At 37.4% G+C, this 14,543-nt stretch overlaps 1 protein-coding gene across 1 annotated transcript in view; it reads right to left on the bottom strand.

Moving 5' to 3' along the window:
* The window catches only part of CACNA2D3 (calcium voltage-gated channel auxiliary subunit alpha2delta 3), a 2,619,084-nt gene that overhangs the window by 1,758,108 nt on the left and 846,433 nt on the right, over positions 1-14,543 (bottom strand). The window contains exon 8 of the mRNA XM_044078472.1: positions 8,058-8,138. Coding sequence (XP_043934407.1) covers positions 8,058-8,138 — 81 coding nt within the window. The remainder of the gene's footprint in view (positions 1-8,057; positions 8,139-14,543) is intronic.

The raw sequence follows: 14,543 nt of genomic DNA, 5'->3' as shown, positions 1-14,543 counted from the left end.
AAAAAATCAGTTTTCCTACTGTGAGTTTATTAAAATAATCACCAGCAAAAGTGAACTTATAAAGCAATAGTGACTAAATTGCTTACTTTGTCAGAATACCAGCCCTCCTCCACCCACAAACTTTCTTAGGCAAAGCATTTCATTACTTCTACATTTTAACTTTAAAATTCAACTGAACCACTAAAAGTAGTACATTGTCCAGTAAGCTAGAAAGATTATGCTACCACTTCTTGAGTATCAAGTAGGTGGCCAAAGTCTGCAGGCAGCTGCTCTTTTACATTTACATATGTTTTTGCCAACTCTCCAGACAATGCCTGCAAATAATTCAGTACACAAAGTAAAGTATTAAGTGCCAAATTACTATTTCCTATTGCTGTGCCCCATAGTTTCTCTATAATGCTCTCTAAATATGCCTTAGAGCTGTGTATGTATGTGTTTGTCTGCCATCCCCACAAAAACAATAGTTTTAGAATGATTTGCCTGCAGTGAGTTTAATAACCCAAAAAGTGTCCTTTTGCACAGCTGTGTGTCTTTGTGCTCCATACCGTTGCATAATGTTATCAATTATTGCCAGGCAGATAGCTGTGACAGGTGACATGCGTGTAGGTGTGGGTGTGTGAAATTAATGTGACCATAGTTTGAGGTCATTTCCATGTTTCTTATGATGCTTCAGCTTGAGACCTGATATGTTTTGGTGCTCTTATATGACCCATGATATCAGATTTTGTGATATTTATTGTAAAGATTTGCACTATGTTTTAGAAAATTATCATTGTAGTCATCACGTATATTAATATGGTGAGATGTGCAAGGTCATATTGGAAACAGTGTAAAGTGCTTCAGTCAATCATACCTGAATAGGTTATACTCTCTTGCAAAGGATTTCAAAATCACTAATATGTAGATGAAACCAGTTTTCAGAAAAAATTGATGTATATGGTACATAATGGCAGAAATAAACAATGATTTTTTTTTTTTTTTTTTTTTTACAAAACACTTTGACCAGCCATGTATGCCAAATGCTGCCTCACTAGAATATTTCCATTCAGGGTCCTGAGTGTTGTCCTGGTTTAGTGCATACATAGAGCTGGAGAGTAATTTTAAATTTTGCCTGACTGGACCAAAGTTATATGGGATGTATTTATTTATACTGCAGGTTTGGAATATACATTATGGATTATGGAAAGAACGGGTCCTGATTTTGGCAGTATGGAAGATGATGCATAATATGTTTAAGGAATGGGATTACTTTAGCAGTAAGTTATAACAAGGAAGCATGCTTAAGGAAGGGAAAGTAATGACAACTTGGCCAACCAGAGAAGATATGGTAACTAGCAGAAAGAAGCAAAGGTTGTGAATACAATATGATAAAGCACAGTATCATGTGAAAACAGTTTGTAGATATTGCAGCATCTGTATGGCCTGTTCAGTCATAGCCTCACCTCAGGCTTTGTCCCTACTTAATGGTGCACTGCTACAGTCACCTCTCTCCATAAAGGGGGAGCAAATACAGACACTGGGAATTATCACCCCATTAGCCTGACAAGTCTGATATGCAAAGCTATGGAGTGCATCATCATGGACCTGATTAACAAAGATATAGGAAACCTCCAAACTCTAGACCCCATGCAATTTGGCTTTGTGAAAGGGTGATCATACTTGCTCAACCAGGTTGACTTCTCTGAGTCAGTCACCAAGGCTGTGGATGAAGGTAAGGCAGTGCATACAGCCTACCTTGATCTGGCCAAGGCCTTTGATACCATTCCTCACTCAGGAATTATTGATAAGCTCACCAAGCTAGGCATCAACCTCTACATCACTAGGTGGGTTGCAAATTGGCTCACAGATAGAACACACTGTGCAAAAGTAGTGGACTCCAAGTCAGACTGCCGACCAGTCACGAGTGGAATCCCACAGGGATCGGTCCTGGGTCCTCTCCTGTTCAGCATCTATTTCTCAGAAGTCCAGGCCAATACAAAGGGACTCTAGCTGACAAAGTTCACAGATGATTGCAATATGGGAGCTATTATTAACTCAAGTGATGTTGACATCCTACCGAATGGCCTCACTGAGACCAACGACTGGTGTCAGAACCATGGCCTTAAGCTTAACACCAAAAAATGTGTCATCCTCCCCTTTGGGAAAAAATCCGATTCCCATGAATTACCACATCAATGGGAGTCCAGTGAACACAGAAGGTGTTATAAGAGATCTGGGAACACAGGTTGACAGAAACCTCTCCTTCAACCACCACATTGCCACTGCAGTCAGAAAGTCCTTCTAATGTGGCACATCTCATTACTAAGGGTTTTGCATGCAGGAAGAAAGAGGTCATTGTCTCCCTCTACTCTTCCCTCATTAGGCCAATCATCGAGTACAATGCCCCATTTGCCATCTACCTCACTAGACACCTGCAACAACTGGAGAGGCCACAAAAGTACCTCACAAAGAGGATCCTAGGCCTTAAACACGTGTCCTATATGGACAGACTCAAAAAACTCCAACTATTCTTTGTCTCATATCTCCTGCTTAGAGGCGATCTCTGCTTGACTTACAAAGCCATGTCTGACCCAGCTCTGTTAGAAATGCTACAGCTAAAGAAATCCCAATCCCTCCGTACCACACACTCCAGAGACCTCAACTTCATTGCCACAATTAACAGAACATGCTGGAGGGACAGGTTCATAACCCAGAGACTGCCCATGCTATGGAGCAGACTTCCCATACATGTCAAGCAGAGCACCTCACTGACCCTCTTCAAGAGAAATCTAGATGAGTGGATGGGAAAAAGAGAATTCACCCCAGGGATTACTCCAGTGGCTCTACTCGACAGAGACACTGGGAACTAAGGTCAGGTGGCACTATGCCAGGGTAATCCTATGGCTAGGCTTGTAAAGGCCCCATGCCATTAGCCTAGTACACACCTATGAACCAAGCAAAGGACAATTGCAAAGCCATTTTAGTCATGATTGTAGTTATAGGAACAAGACTGCACTGATCTGATTATAAATCTTGTTATCTCCACCGTAGCTGAAGATATACTTAACATACTGGCTGATAAATTCAGCTCAAACATTATCCCTCTCTCCCTCAGTATGGCTCACACATAAAAAATTAAAACTGACTTACCACTAGTAATCACACAAGACCAAACCCTGAAAGCACTATCAAAAGCAAAAAATACCGTGTCAACAGATCCTGTAGTATCCCAGGATGCATCTTGAATAGCACAAAGCAAGAATTAGCCACACCCCTAATAGCACTGTTCAACCTTAGCCTCCATACAGGTTTTGTACCAAGTGAATGGGGAAAAGCAACAGTTACTCCCCTGCAAAATGGAGGACCTTCCACCACAGACCTATACGTCTGATCAACCTCATAAGAAAAGCCATGGAAAGAATCATCATGTAGTTAATTATTAAGGACATAAAGAACCTCCAAACATTGGACTCATCTCAGTTTCTGTTCATCAACGACAGGTCATGCTTATTCAACCTGGTAAACTTTTCTGAAAAAGTCGCAAAAGAAATGGACAAAGGTAAAATAGCACACATTGCCTATCTCAACCTACCCAAGGCTTTTGACACACTCCACCTCTCACTCATAGTAAAAAGAGCAACAATCTATGAATAAATCCATTTGTCACCAGCTGGAGTGCCAGCTTGTTCACAGATGTGAAGCAGAAGCTCAAAATAGGGAAGCTACCTCCACAAAAAGACCAACCACCAGTGAAGTCTCCCAGGGTTTGGTGCTGGGAATCTTCTCTTCTTTATTTACTTCTCAGAAATAAAAGCCAATACCAGACGGCTCTGGATAACTATATTTGCAAATGATTGCCAGATATGAGCTGTGGTAAAATCCCAAAAGATTCAACCATCCTACAGGGAGGATTGACCCAAACAATTAACTGGTGTCAGACTCAAAGACTAAAGTAAAATGCCAAGAATACATTATCATCCCCGTTGGAAAGTCAGCTTCCCCTGGGAACTACCATATTCACAACACACCCATAACAGTGGATGAAGTAGCTTGGAGTTCAGGAGCTTATGTGGACAGTGACCTAATTTTTGACCAGCATGTGTCAATAGTGGTACAGCCAGCCATTCATTCTATATTGCACATTACATAAACAATGGGATTGCTTTTAGATTCAGGGATTTCATTGTCCTGCTTTACTCAGCCTTTATTAGACCAATAGTTGAGTGGGGTCTACTTTAATTAAAACAAAAGCGGAATCCGTCAAATACAAATCCATTGACACATAAACAGCAAAATGTGATAACGCTGAACACACAAAACCACGAAATTTAAACATCGAAACCGCAATAGTCGGCCAACCCCGCCGCCCGTAACATACTACCTATGCAAACACAACAACAACAAAAAACACATACATACACTAACCAAAACCCTACTGCTAACCCAAAATTAAAGCACCAAAACCCCACCTGTAACCCTACACTAAACCCCACATACACAACTATCTACGCACTACCTTTAACCCCTCTCTAACCCTAAGGTCCATAACTATCACACACTTACCTTACGGAGCTATACCGCAGATGGGCCAACTATGACAATTCGACATTTCTGATTTCGCTATTTAGTGCATTTGACGTTTCCACGTTTTTCTGTTTATGTGTCGACGGATTCGTATTTGATGGATTCTGCTTTCGTTTAATTAAAGTAGACCCACTGAGTGCAATGCAATACCCCTTTTGGTATCTATCTCTCTAGGCACATGCAACAGCTACAGTATGTCTTTGAGGAGATACATTACCAAAAGGATAAGAGGAAAACAGTATGTCCTACATGGATCACATCAAGCCCTATTACTATATTCTGTCTCTTACAGATTCCTAACAGGTGACTTGTGTCTGGCATGCAAGGCTTATTCTGACCCATTACTGATGGACTTACATCATATCTGCAAGTCAGGTGGTGTCAAAAATACTAAAGCTAGGGACCTAAACCTATTTTGCAACATTAACAGGAATGGTATGGAGAAACAGGTACATCTCACAGAGGATATCATTGCTCTGGAACAGACCACCCGTATATGTAAAACAAAGCTGATCTCTGACTACATTCACGTGTAACATAACCAATGGATGGAAAACAGGAAATTTATCCCAGGACCCCCCCCAACTACTAATGGACAGAGGCAGCTCCTAAATGCTTCATCTCAAAGCATAGGTCTTATCTATTTTTGATCTAGTAATTATCACTAGAGCAATATATAAACTTAGATATGGGAAAGGGTTAGGTAAATCCAAACTCCTATGGAATAGGCTAATTTTGAAGCACCAACTGGGATAATTTGCTAGACGTAAAACAGGCTGCAAGGGTAGTTAGCCTAGTACTCACTAAACCTGAGTGATGTAATAGTAATCCTGTGTTGTAATGGGTGCACTTCACCTGTTTATCTCTCTGCAGAATCAGAACAACTTAGAGTGGGTGAAGATCAGGGAGGATGTAAACTGAATGGAAATGGGGAAAGCAGGTAGAGAGTAGAAGTGGATCATTACTAGAGAAATTTCTGTGCAATGGATAGTGTGAAATGAACCTCAAACTCCTGTTAGGTTGCACTTTATTGTAAGCCACAAATAAGGTGCATCAGAAATACAGTGAATGCTAAGATATAAGTGACACATGGGCTGTTTACTGTACGGTGATGCACGTTTGTTGTGTAGGTAATTAGTTCAGAGTTGTAAAGTGATGGCTTGTAGTGATTGTTGTAGTCTAGTGCATGAGGATTTCATTATATGACTGCAGTAATATGGACCATGGCAAGGATACTTAAAGAAACAAGTATGAATTGAGCAATTTATGCAATTTTGGAGCTAATAATAGCTGTTAAAGAGAAAGAAAACATATATCCTTTGGGAAAAACTCAGTTCCCACTAATTACCACATCGACAGGAGACCACCAAATGCAGAAGGCATTATAAGAGAACTAGGGTCCCAGGTTGACAGCAACCTCTCCCTCGACCACCACATTGCCACTGTGTTCAGAAAGTCCTTCTATGTGACACATCTCATTATCAAGGGTTTTGCACCCAGGAAGAAAGATGTCATCATCTCACTCTACTCTTCCCTCATTAGGCCAATTATTGAGTATAATGCCCCATTTGGCATGTACCTCACTAGACACATGCAACAGCTGGAAACGCCACAAAAGTATCTCACAAAAAGGATCCTAGGCCTTAAACACATGTCCTACATGAACAGAGTTAAAAAACTCCAGCTATTCTCTGTCTCATATCATCTACTAACAGGCGATCTCTGCTTGACGTACAAAGCCAGGTCTGACCCAGCTCTGTTAGAAATGCTACATCTAAAGAAATCCCAATACCTCCGCATCACAAACTCCAGAGACCTCAACCTCATTACCACAATCAACAGAACATGCTGGAGGGATAGGTTCATAACCCAGAGACTGCCCATGCTCTGGAATAGACTTCCCATACATGTCAAGCAGAGCACCTCACTGGCCCTCTTCAAGACAAATCTTGACTAGTGGATGGGAAACGAAGATTCATCCCAGGGATCAGTCCAGTAGCTCTACTTGATAGAGGTACTGGGAGCTAACATCAGGCAGCATGATGCCAGGGCACTTCTATGGGCTAGGCTTGTAAAGGCTCCAGGGCCATTAGCCTAGTACACACTTATGAACCTATATGTAATATATAATGCATGGATTTGAAAAATGTTAATATGGTTTGTTTTGTTTTCTTTTCTTTTCTGTTAATGTATGTGTGCATATATGTTGTGTCTTTTGACTTTTCCCGATTAGGGGTCGCCACAGTGGAACTCCGGTCCGCTAATGACTGGCAGTAGATTTTTACGTGCCGAGTTGCTGGCCCTGATGCACAACCTTCAATGAAGGTACTCCCATTCACGCATGTCTCCACACAGAAGACGTTCTAACTGAGAATCGAGCAGGACAACGTCTTACTGTGAGGCGAAAACACTACCATAGCACCACCACCGCAGTTATGTATGTGTGCATATATTTGAATTGATAATTTAATAAAGATGTTAAACAACAAAAACAAAAGCAGAAAAAAGAAGGAACCGTGGGATGGCATAGGTTTCTACTGTCTTAATGACATCACCACTGACTATTCTTTTCAATGCAGTATACCTATTTTTTACTACTATAAAGCAAACAATTCCACTGTAGCACAAGGTATCACATCACAGACTTTCCCATGCAGTCCTACTTTTAAATGACTCAGTAGTCATCTTTTTACTGGCACTACAAACAGTACCTCCTTGTACAACAGATCTGTGCACAATGACATCTCCATTGAGCACACAGGCAGCATAACAGCTGATATGCATGTGCCACCCTCAACAGACCAATAGTGTGGAGAACTTGTCAAATATTACAGGAGCCACTGCCACGAATTCATGCAAGCAACACCACAGCACATGTCAATATCCTCCACTTCCAGAATATAAAGATAAGTATTACAAACACCTCATTTGAAATGGTAAGGTATGCAAAGCCAAGCTGTACATGAGCTTATTACCAAGTTTCTTCTGTATATGGCCTCCTAGTGCTGGTATTGTCATGATATCATTGTTTTAGAAGACATTTGAATCAGTGATGAAGGCATCTACATATCACCCTGCTTGCAGGCAGAGGGTAAGGCCCAAGGAAATAATATTACAACTGTCAGAGATATCATGGTTTTGAATTATTAAGTGCCATATTTAAACTTATAGTAAGCACAAACTCCCTTGCATCTGACAAAGTCTTTATGAATGTCAAAACATAAACTGTTATGACTTATACATTACTTAAAAATTAGCATAAGTTTGGCACCTTATTAAGAAAATAAAATCTCATTCAGACTCTAAAGTTATCTGCATTGATATTGTGATGTAATAAATAAAACATTTCTCTGTAAATACATTCACTTTCCAGACAAGAATATTCATTAATAAAAGAAAATTTCTGTGATATGAACGAAAACAATGCAGGTCTGTCCAAGTGGTGAGAGACTTCACAATTATTTTTAAATGTCAGTTTATATATATTACTGTACCTTATATTTTGGAATAGCCTTCAAAAGTTCTTTAACTGGAACATCTGTACCAACAACTCCTAGAAGTACCCCTTCTGTTCTCTGGTAAAAGGAAAAAAATGTTATTTAGTTTTCAATACAATGATGGATTCCCCTACAGAATGCAAACAATAAAGAAAAGGATGTCTTGCATTTTTACTTCTAACTGGAAATATAAATTCCTTGACAACGTATGAACAAGAAATGTTGAAAATTAATTTTCCTTCAATAGTTTGAAATAATACATTGCAAATGTGGCAAGCAATCTAGAGAGATTTTCATTGACCAGGGGTCTTGATACAATATTTCACTAAGTATAGGTGTCGTGGTAGTGCCATCAATGCTAAATAAAACAATAAGAGTGCAGAAAACATACATTCCAATAGAATCATAACTTAAAAAGACTACACCTTGCCATTGTATTGTTTCTCGCAGAGGAGGAAATAATTAATCAGCTAACAATTTACTTTGCTTATATACAATTTTCAGTAATCTAGTATATTAAACAAATGGAGTACACCAGGTTCTTTACATATTTTTTTGATTCATATATCTCTGTAGTTTGAATTGGGCATTTCATATAATGTCATGCATAAAAGGGGTGGGTGGATGGATATACAGATGCCCAGTGGACTGATTATAAGACACTGGATGGTGGAACTCTTGAGTAACAGTACTGATGAAATGTAATTCTTAAGCTGACATATTAAACTGGGTGTAATATGTTACAGAGTAAAATATATGGGCCACAAATCAACATGTGAGTAAGGTGATGGTTCACTGATCTCCACTGGAATAGAGAAGGTGCTCAAGAGGAGGGGCAGTCAGTGCACAAAACAGCAGAATGTAGGTTACAGATCATATTTGCAAGCCTCAGCTATGCCTTGTTTCCAGCTCTGCACAAACTCTTCATCTGATGTTCTTTCAGGTCTCATCCAAAATAGACCCTGACTGGAACATCCAGCTCAAGGAATACCAAACCTAGAGGCTCAGCAATTGCTCTACCCATAATCCTCCACTTGTGGAACTAACTTCCTTATTTCCTGCTTTCAGGTTGCTGCTTTATATGCAACACTAATAGGAAATTAATAATATCAGCTAATAACTAATTAATAATAACTCAGAGACATAGTTAATGAAATTTGTAGTAGAGAGAGAAGTGAGCAAACGCTTACGGAAAACCCAAGAGATGCTGCAAATATGTTTTCAAAGAATGGTGCTTTCCTCCTTGGCTACTGCTGTTAAAAATCTTTGTTAAGACGCTTCTCCCTGTTTCTTCTTTAAAAGAACTTTTATTAAAATGATTTAAAAAAAAAAACAAAATAAAAGCTACAACCTAACCATTTGAAAGTTAGCGTTGTAAAGCAAAAAAGAGAGATGAGCGCTTTCGGTTTATCAACCTTCTTCAGATCTGCTTAACATTTGCAGCTACTTCTATTTATATTCATGCTGCTGACTTAGAGTCATCCCCCACAACCAATGGGAGTCTCTATGCTAATTCTTGGTGTACTTGTAATCCAATCCGATGTTCTGGTTCTTATTTCTTGGAAGCCAATTACATTCTTCCATGCAAATAAGTTTTAATAAATCTACCAATGTTTATTCATTCCTTTCTCTCACCTAATTTGCTATTCTTTTCCTTTTGCTCCAATGGCTTGTGTGTATCCTGTTGCAAGATGCAGGCTCCACCTTTTTATGTCATGTTCTTAGTTGCCTTTTGTAAAAACTAATCACTCTACCTGCATAGCATTTTTCATGTATTTCGCTTCTATATTGGAGGCGTCTGTCTGCCTATAACAAAGCTACAACCTCTTCTCTTTCACGAGTTGTCTTCATTAGGTAAACCACAAGTACAGTGGCTTTCAACTTTGTTTTAAAACATAGGATCAAACACTTTCTTGTAAATACTCTTACTTCCATGTCATCAGGTCTCTTTCAAACTGATAGTGCTTACTTAACTACATAAATGCACTTGCTAACTCACATCATAAATCACAAACTTTTTTTATTTTGTGTCTTGCTTCTTGATACCAATTCTCTTTCTGACTAAGAGCGCTTGCTTATATTCAAAGATGTACTGCTGATTCCTGTTATTCTATCTGAGTTTTACTTTGTGCAGAGCTCTTTACTCAGTCTTATTAAGAGGCTATCCTAATTGTTTTTTAGTGTTATGTAATCCATTGGTTGGCAAATTACACTTCTCCTTTTTCTCCCATACTAATTCCAAACTCTCTACTAATTCAATGCCTTTTCTTCATTTGCTGACAAATTTCCGCTAACAAATGTCTTTGATCTCCGTAAACATCATTTCTCCTTTCTAATTGATGTAAATAATGGATGAACAACACTCTTTCTATTCCTTTAGCGCTCTAAATTTCAATATTTTCCAGATTTCTACATGCACAATGAACTTGATTTCAATTTATTTATAGTTTGGTGTTTACTCTCCTTCCATCATAATGTTCAAACCAGGGCTAGAACCCTGAACCCTTTGTTTAAGGGTCTAATGCTCTACCGACTGAACTACGTTGGTAGATGCATAGTTCAACTCCCTCTTAGTTTTCTTTTCTTTCTAAACAAGCTTGAGGAGGACTGTAACATATAGGCCAAAAAATATAATAAGCAATAACCTGTTTTAAAAGAAAGGAAATTATGAGGGAAATGAATTATACATCTGCCAATGTAGCTCAGTCGGTTGAGCACCAGACCCTTATCCGAAGGGTCTAGGGCTCGATTCCCAGTCTGGGCACCATGGTGAAAGGAGAAGAAATCTCCAACCATAAATGAAAACAGTTGAATTTAAGTTTACTGTGTAAGAAGAAGTTTGGAAAACATTGAAACCAAGAGCATCAAAGGAATAAAAAGAGTGTAGTTTGCGCAAACCAAAACGGACCTTGTTTAAGCAGTGCTTAGCAAGGCTTAGCTGTGCTTAGCAGAGCTTAAATGAGCACAGCAAATAGGATTTAAAAATAATTGGCATAATTTGTATTTGCAAAATAAATACTTAATAATCTGTCTGTGTATTCAAACCCTGCACCTACTGCACATAAGGCTGTCACTCTAACCATTTGGCTAAGTGGGCATGTAGAATTTTACTATATTTTACATATATCTCTGTACTACGTTTAAGCAGCACTGGGTATTGTGGCACACCTTGCAAACCTGTTTAGTAATGCTTAAACTTGATCTTTGAATTCATAATTAAATGTATCCAGTTTCTATTTTTAGATATCTGGCATGTATCAATTGCTGCCCGACGTGCCACGCAAACATTGAAAAAAAAATAAATTTTATGCATACATTGATATACTGCACTTTCATACTGTAGCCTGTGTGTTACTCATCTCCAGACACAGTAACATATTCCCTACACTGATTCAATATCTGTGTTACACAGCTCTCCCTCAGCAATGCACCTTCATTAACATGCATGGTGCACTAATAAGGGGATACTGCTTACATGACCACAGTACCTTTCATATAGACTTTACACTATGTCTATACAGATTTTATTAAATCATGGGGTCTGTCTTTTATTTCCACTTCTTATATTTTTATACATAAGTAAAAGTGTTGAACGTTATTAATAAAATATTTTTTTTAGAACAAATATATACATTCTTTAGAGAACATCATGAATGCAGCAATGTTTTGTTTGTTTAATTTAAAATCCAGAAAGATGTGAAAATCATGCATAACCTTGGTGTAGTGACTATGCTATATTTGTATAAAATATCAAATAAATGTTTTTCACTTATCAAAAGTATTCATATATATACTTTAACACATACATATACAATACACCTAGTACATGCTGAGCTCATCTGGAAAGAAACCAAAACACTTGGTGAAATGCTTTGCAGACAGTGTCCTAGAAAGTGACCTAATGGACAACCAAACTGAATAATTAATCACCGTGAGCAATTAATGCTGACTGATGTGCATTTTTTGATTAATTTGTTATAGTTTATAATATGAATTTTTGTTTTAGATTAAAATGTTCAATCATACTATCATACTATCATACACTTCATACTATTTTTTGAAACCTATCTGCCCAGATTGCCATTATAATTAAATTTTGTAGATTTGGACATTCCAAGCAACCAAAATAAAAATAAATGAATAAATTACCAGAAATGGCAAAATGAATAATAGTAATAATAATAATAATAATAATAATAATAATAATAATAATAATGCTAATAATAATAACAATAATAATATGTTATTGTTATTATTATTATTATTATTATTAGTAGTAGTATTATTATTATTACTGTTTCTATCATCATAGTCACTGTACTATTTCTAAGAAGTTTTTATTGACAAGATACTGGGCAGGGTATTCATATTCAAGTTCTGAAGTTTGCATCACATCTGTTGTATCACACAACAGAACACATAGCTAGGTAGTGATTCACAGAATAATAATAATAATAATAATAATAATAATAATAATAATTGTTATTATTATTATTATTATTATTATTATTATTATTATTATTATTATTATTATTATTTCTGTTATTATCATCATAGTCACTGTACTATTTCTAAGAAGTTTTATTGACAAGATACTGGGCAGGGTATTCATATTCAAGTTCTGAAGTTTGCATCACATCTGTTGTATCACACAACAGAATGCATAGCTAGGTAGTGATTCACAGAATAATATAGGCTGTGGGAAAATGGATTAAAAGAGAAAGAAAAACTGGTATGCAAATGAAAAGTATAGTCAATTGTCATAGTAATCAGATATACAGTAATGCAGGTGGCTATATCTCAGTATAAAGGCAAAAACACACCACAATTTGTCACACAGCAGAGGAAGAAATGCTTGCAGTTCTTTATTTATTAGCCATCTCTCTTCTGATTTTAGCAGGTTCCTATAATCATGTACACTGATGATTTAGTAAACCACAGGTCCAGTCCTGCTCACAAGGCAAACAGAATGTAGTTATTACACAAACTTCATCCCTCAGTGTCCTGATTTATTTTCAACTGTCTCATCTTAAACAGTAAAAAAGATTAAATCTGTGATTTTCATTAATCAACAAAACTTTCCTCAGTCTTGGAAGACTGGAGTATATAGTTATGTGACTGAATCCCACTTGAAAAAACTAAGTATTTTAGATAGTTAAGAAACTGGCTAGATCAGTAGCTTAACTACCAGCACCCTGTATAAACAGTAAATTCCAGGGGTAAGTCTCAACAATTACAGGCAAAGAAAATATTTCAATTTTTTCCAGAAAGTAGAACAGCTAATGGAAAATGTCTACTACACTTTCAACTTAAATATGGTCATCCATCCCATAATAGCATCAACAAAGAATCCATTAGTTCTTTAAAGTAATTCTCACAGTGAACTCTAATTCATCTACTCCTCCAAAACACAACACGTCTACCTATCTAAAAACAAAACAAACTACTAAATACTTTAACCTGTAAGCTACTTACATTAGATTCCTCCCCATCTGGCAATAGCCTTCTCAGAAATGCCTTTACCCATCTCTTTATTTTCCTTCATACTCTGAGGACAAGACTGAACTGCACAGAGTGCTGCACTTTAATCTTAGCACTGCAAATGTGGCAATCCTTTCTTACTTACCTAAAATAAATAACCACCTTACCTAAACTGAGGGCTCATCTCAAAAATCTTATTCATGAAGAAACCTGAAAACACTTTCACTGAATAGGTGTCACTTAATGAATGTACCACTAACATTTTTCATTGCCCTTATTCATGGGTACTGCTCATTCTAAGACTACTGCCCACCACTTCTAGATCTCCCCCAGTATTGATTCAGATACTCTACCATGTATCCTCTATCCCATGCCTTACCCAATAGATTTTAATTATACTATCTGTTGGATTCAATAAAGCCTACACTGTGGGAAACTTAAATTTTGTAAGTGCCGTGTAGAGGTGTGCAACCCAGCACAAACAAGGTAATCAATGTGGCATGCTAATTACTGCATAAGCAGCTGAACTGCATGCCAGTAAACCAAAGCAACACATTGGAGCTAGTCAACAAGCTATAAAACAACCATGTAGACTCCGTGCTGGTGTTCCCCATGAATTCCAAAACTTTTGGAATACAGCAATGGAAAAGAGTCTACACAGAGAGAATAAAAAGTAAAATGCGAGAGATCTGTACAGAACTGACCTTAGCACGTGGCAGTAGGCTGCATGCAACAAAAGCAGACTTACAATAGCAACATAAATCCTTTTTTGTGCAATAACAAAAATGCAGCTTTGCTCTCCCATCCCCAAATGAATGATACACTTGTAAGTGTTGCAAAAAGGTAAAAGTGTAAAACTGTGAGCTAATCAAAAAAAAAAAAAAAAAAAAAAAAAAACTATATATATATATATATATATATATATATATATATATATATAAAACATTAAACAGACTATTCATAGTTACATGTCATCATACACAATATGTAACTGATGAAATG

Source organism: Protopterus annectens, chromosome 7.part1 (genome assembly GCF_019279795.1).
Source record: "Protopterus annectens isolate FY-2018-M chromosome 7.part1, PAN1.0, whole genome shotgun sequence".
NCBI lineage: Eukaryota > Metazoa > Chordata > Ceratodontiformes > Protopteridae > Protopterus > Protopterus annectens.
Note: the sequence above shows the minus strand (reverse complement) of the source record. Positions and strands in the feature narration are given on the sequence as shown.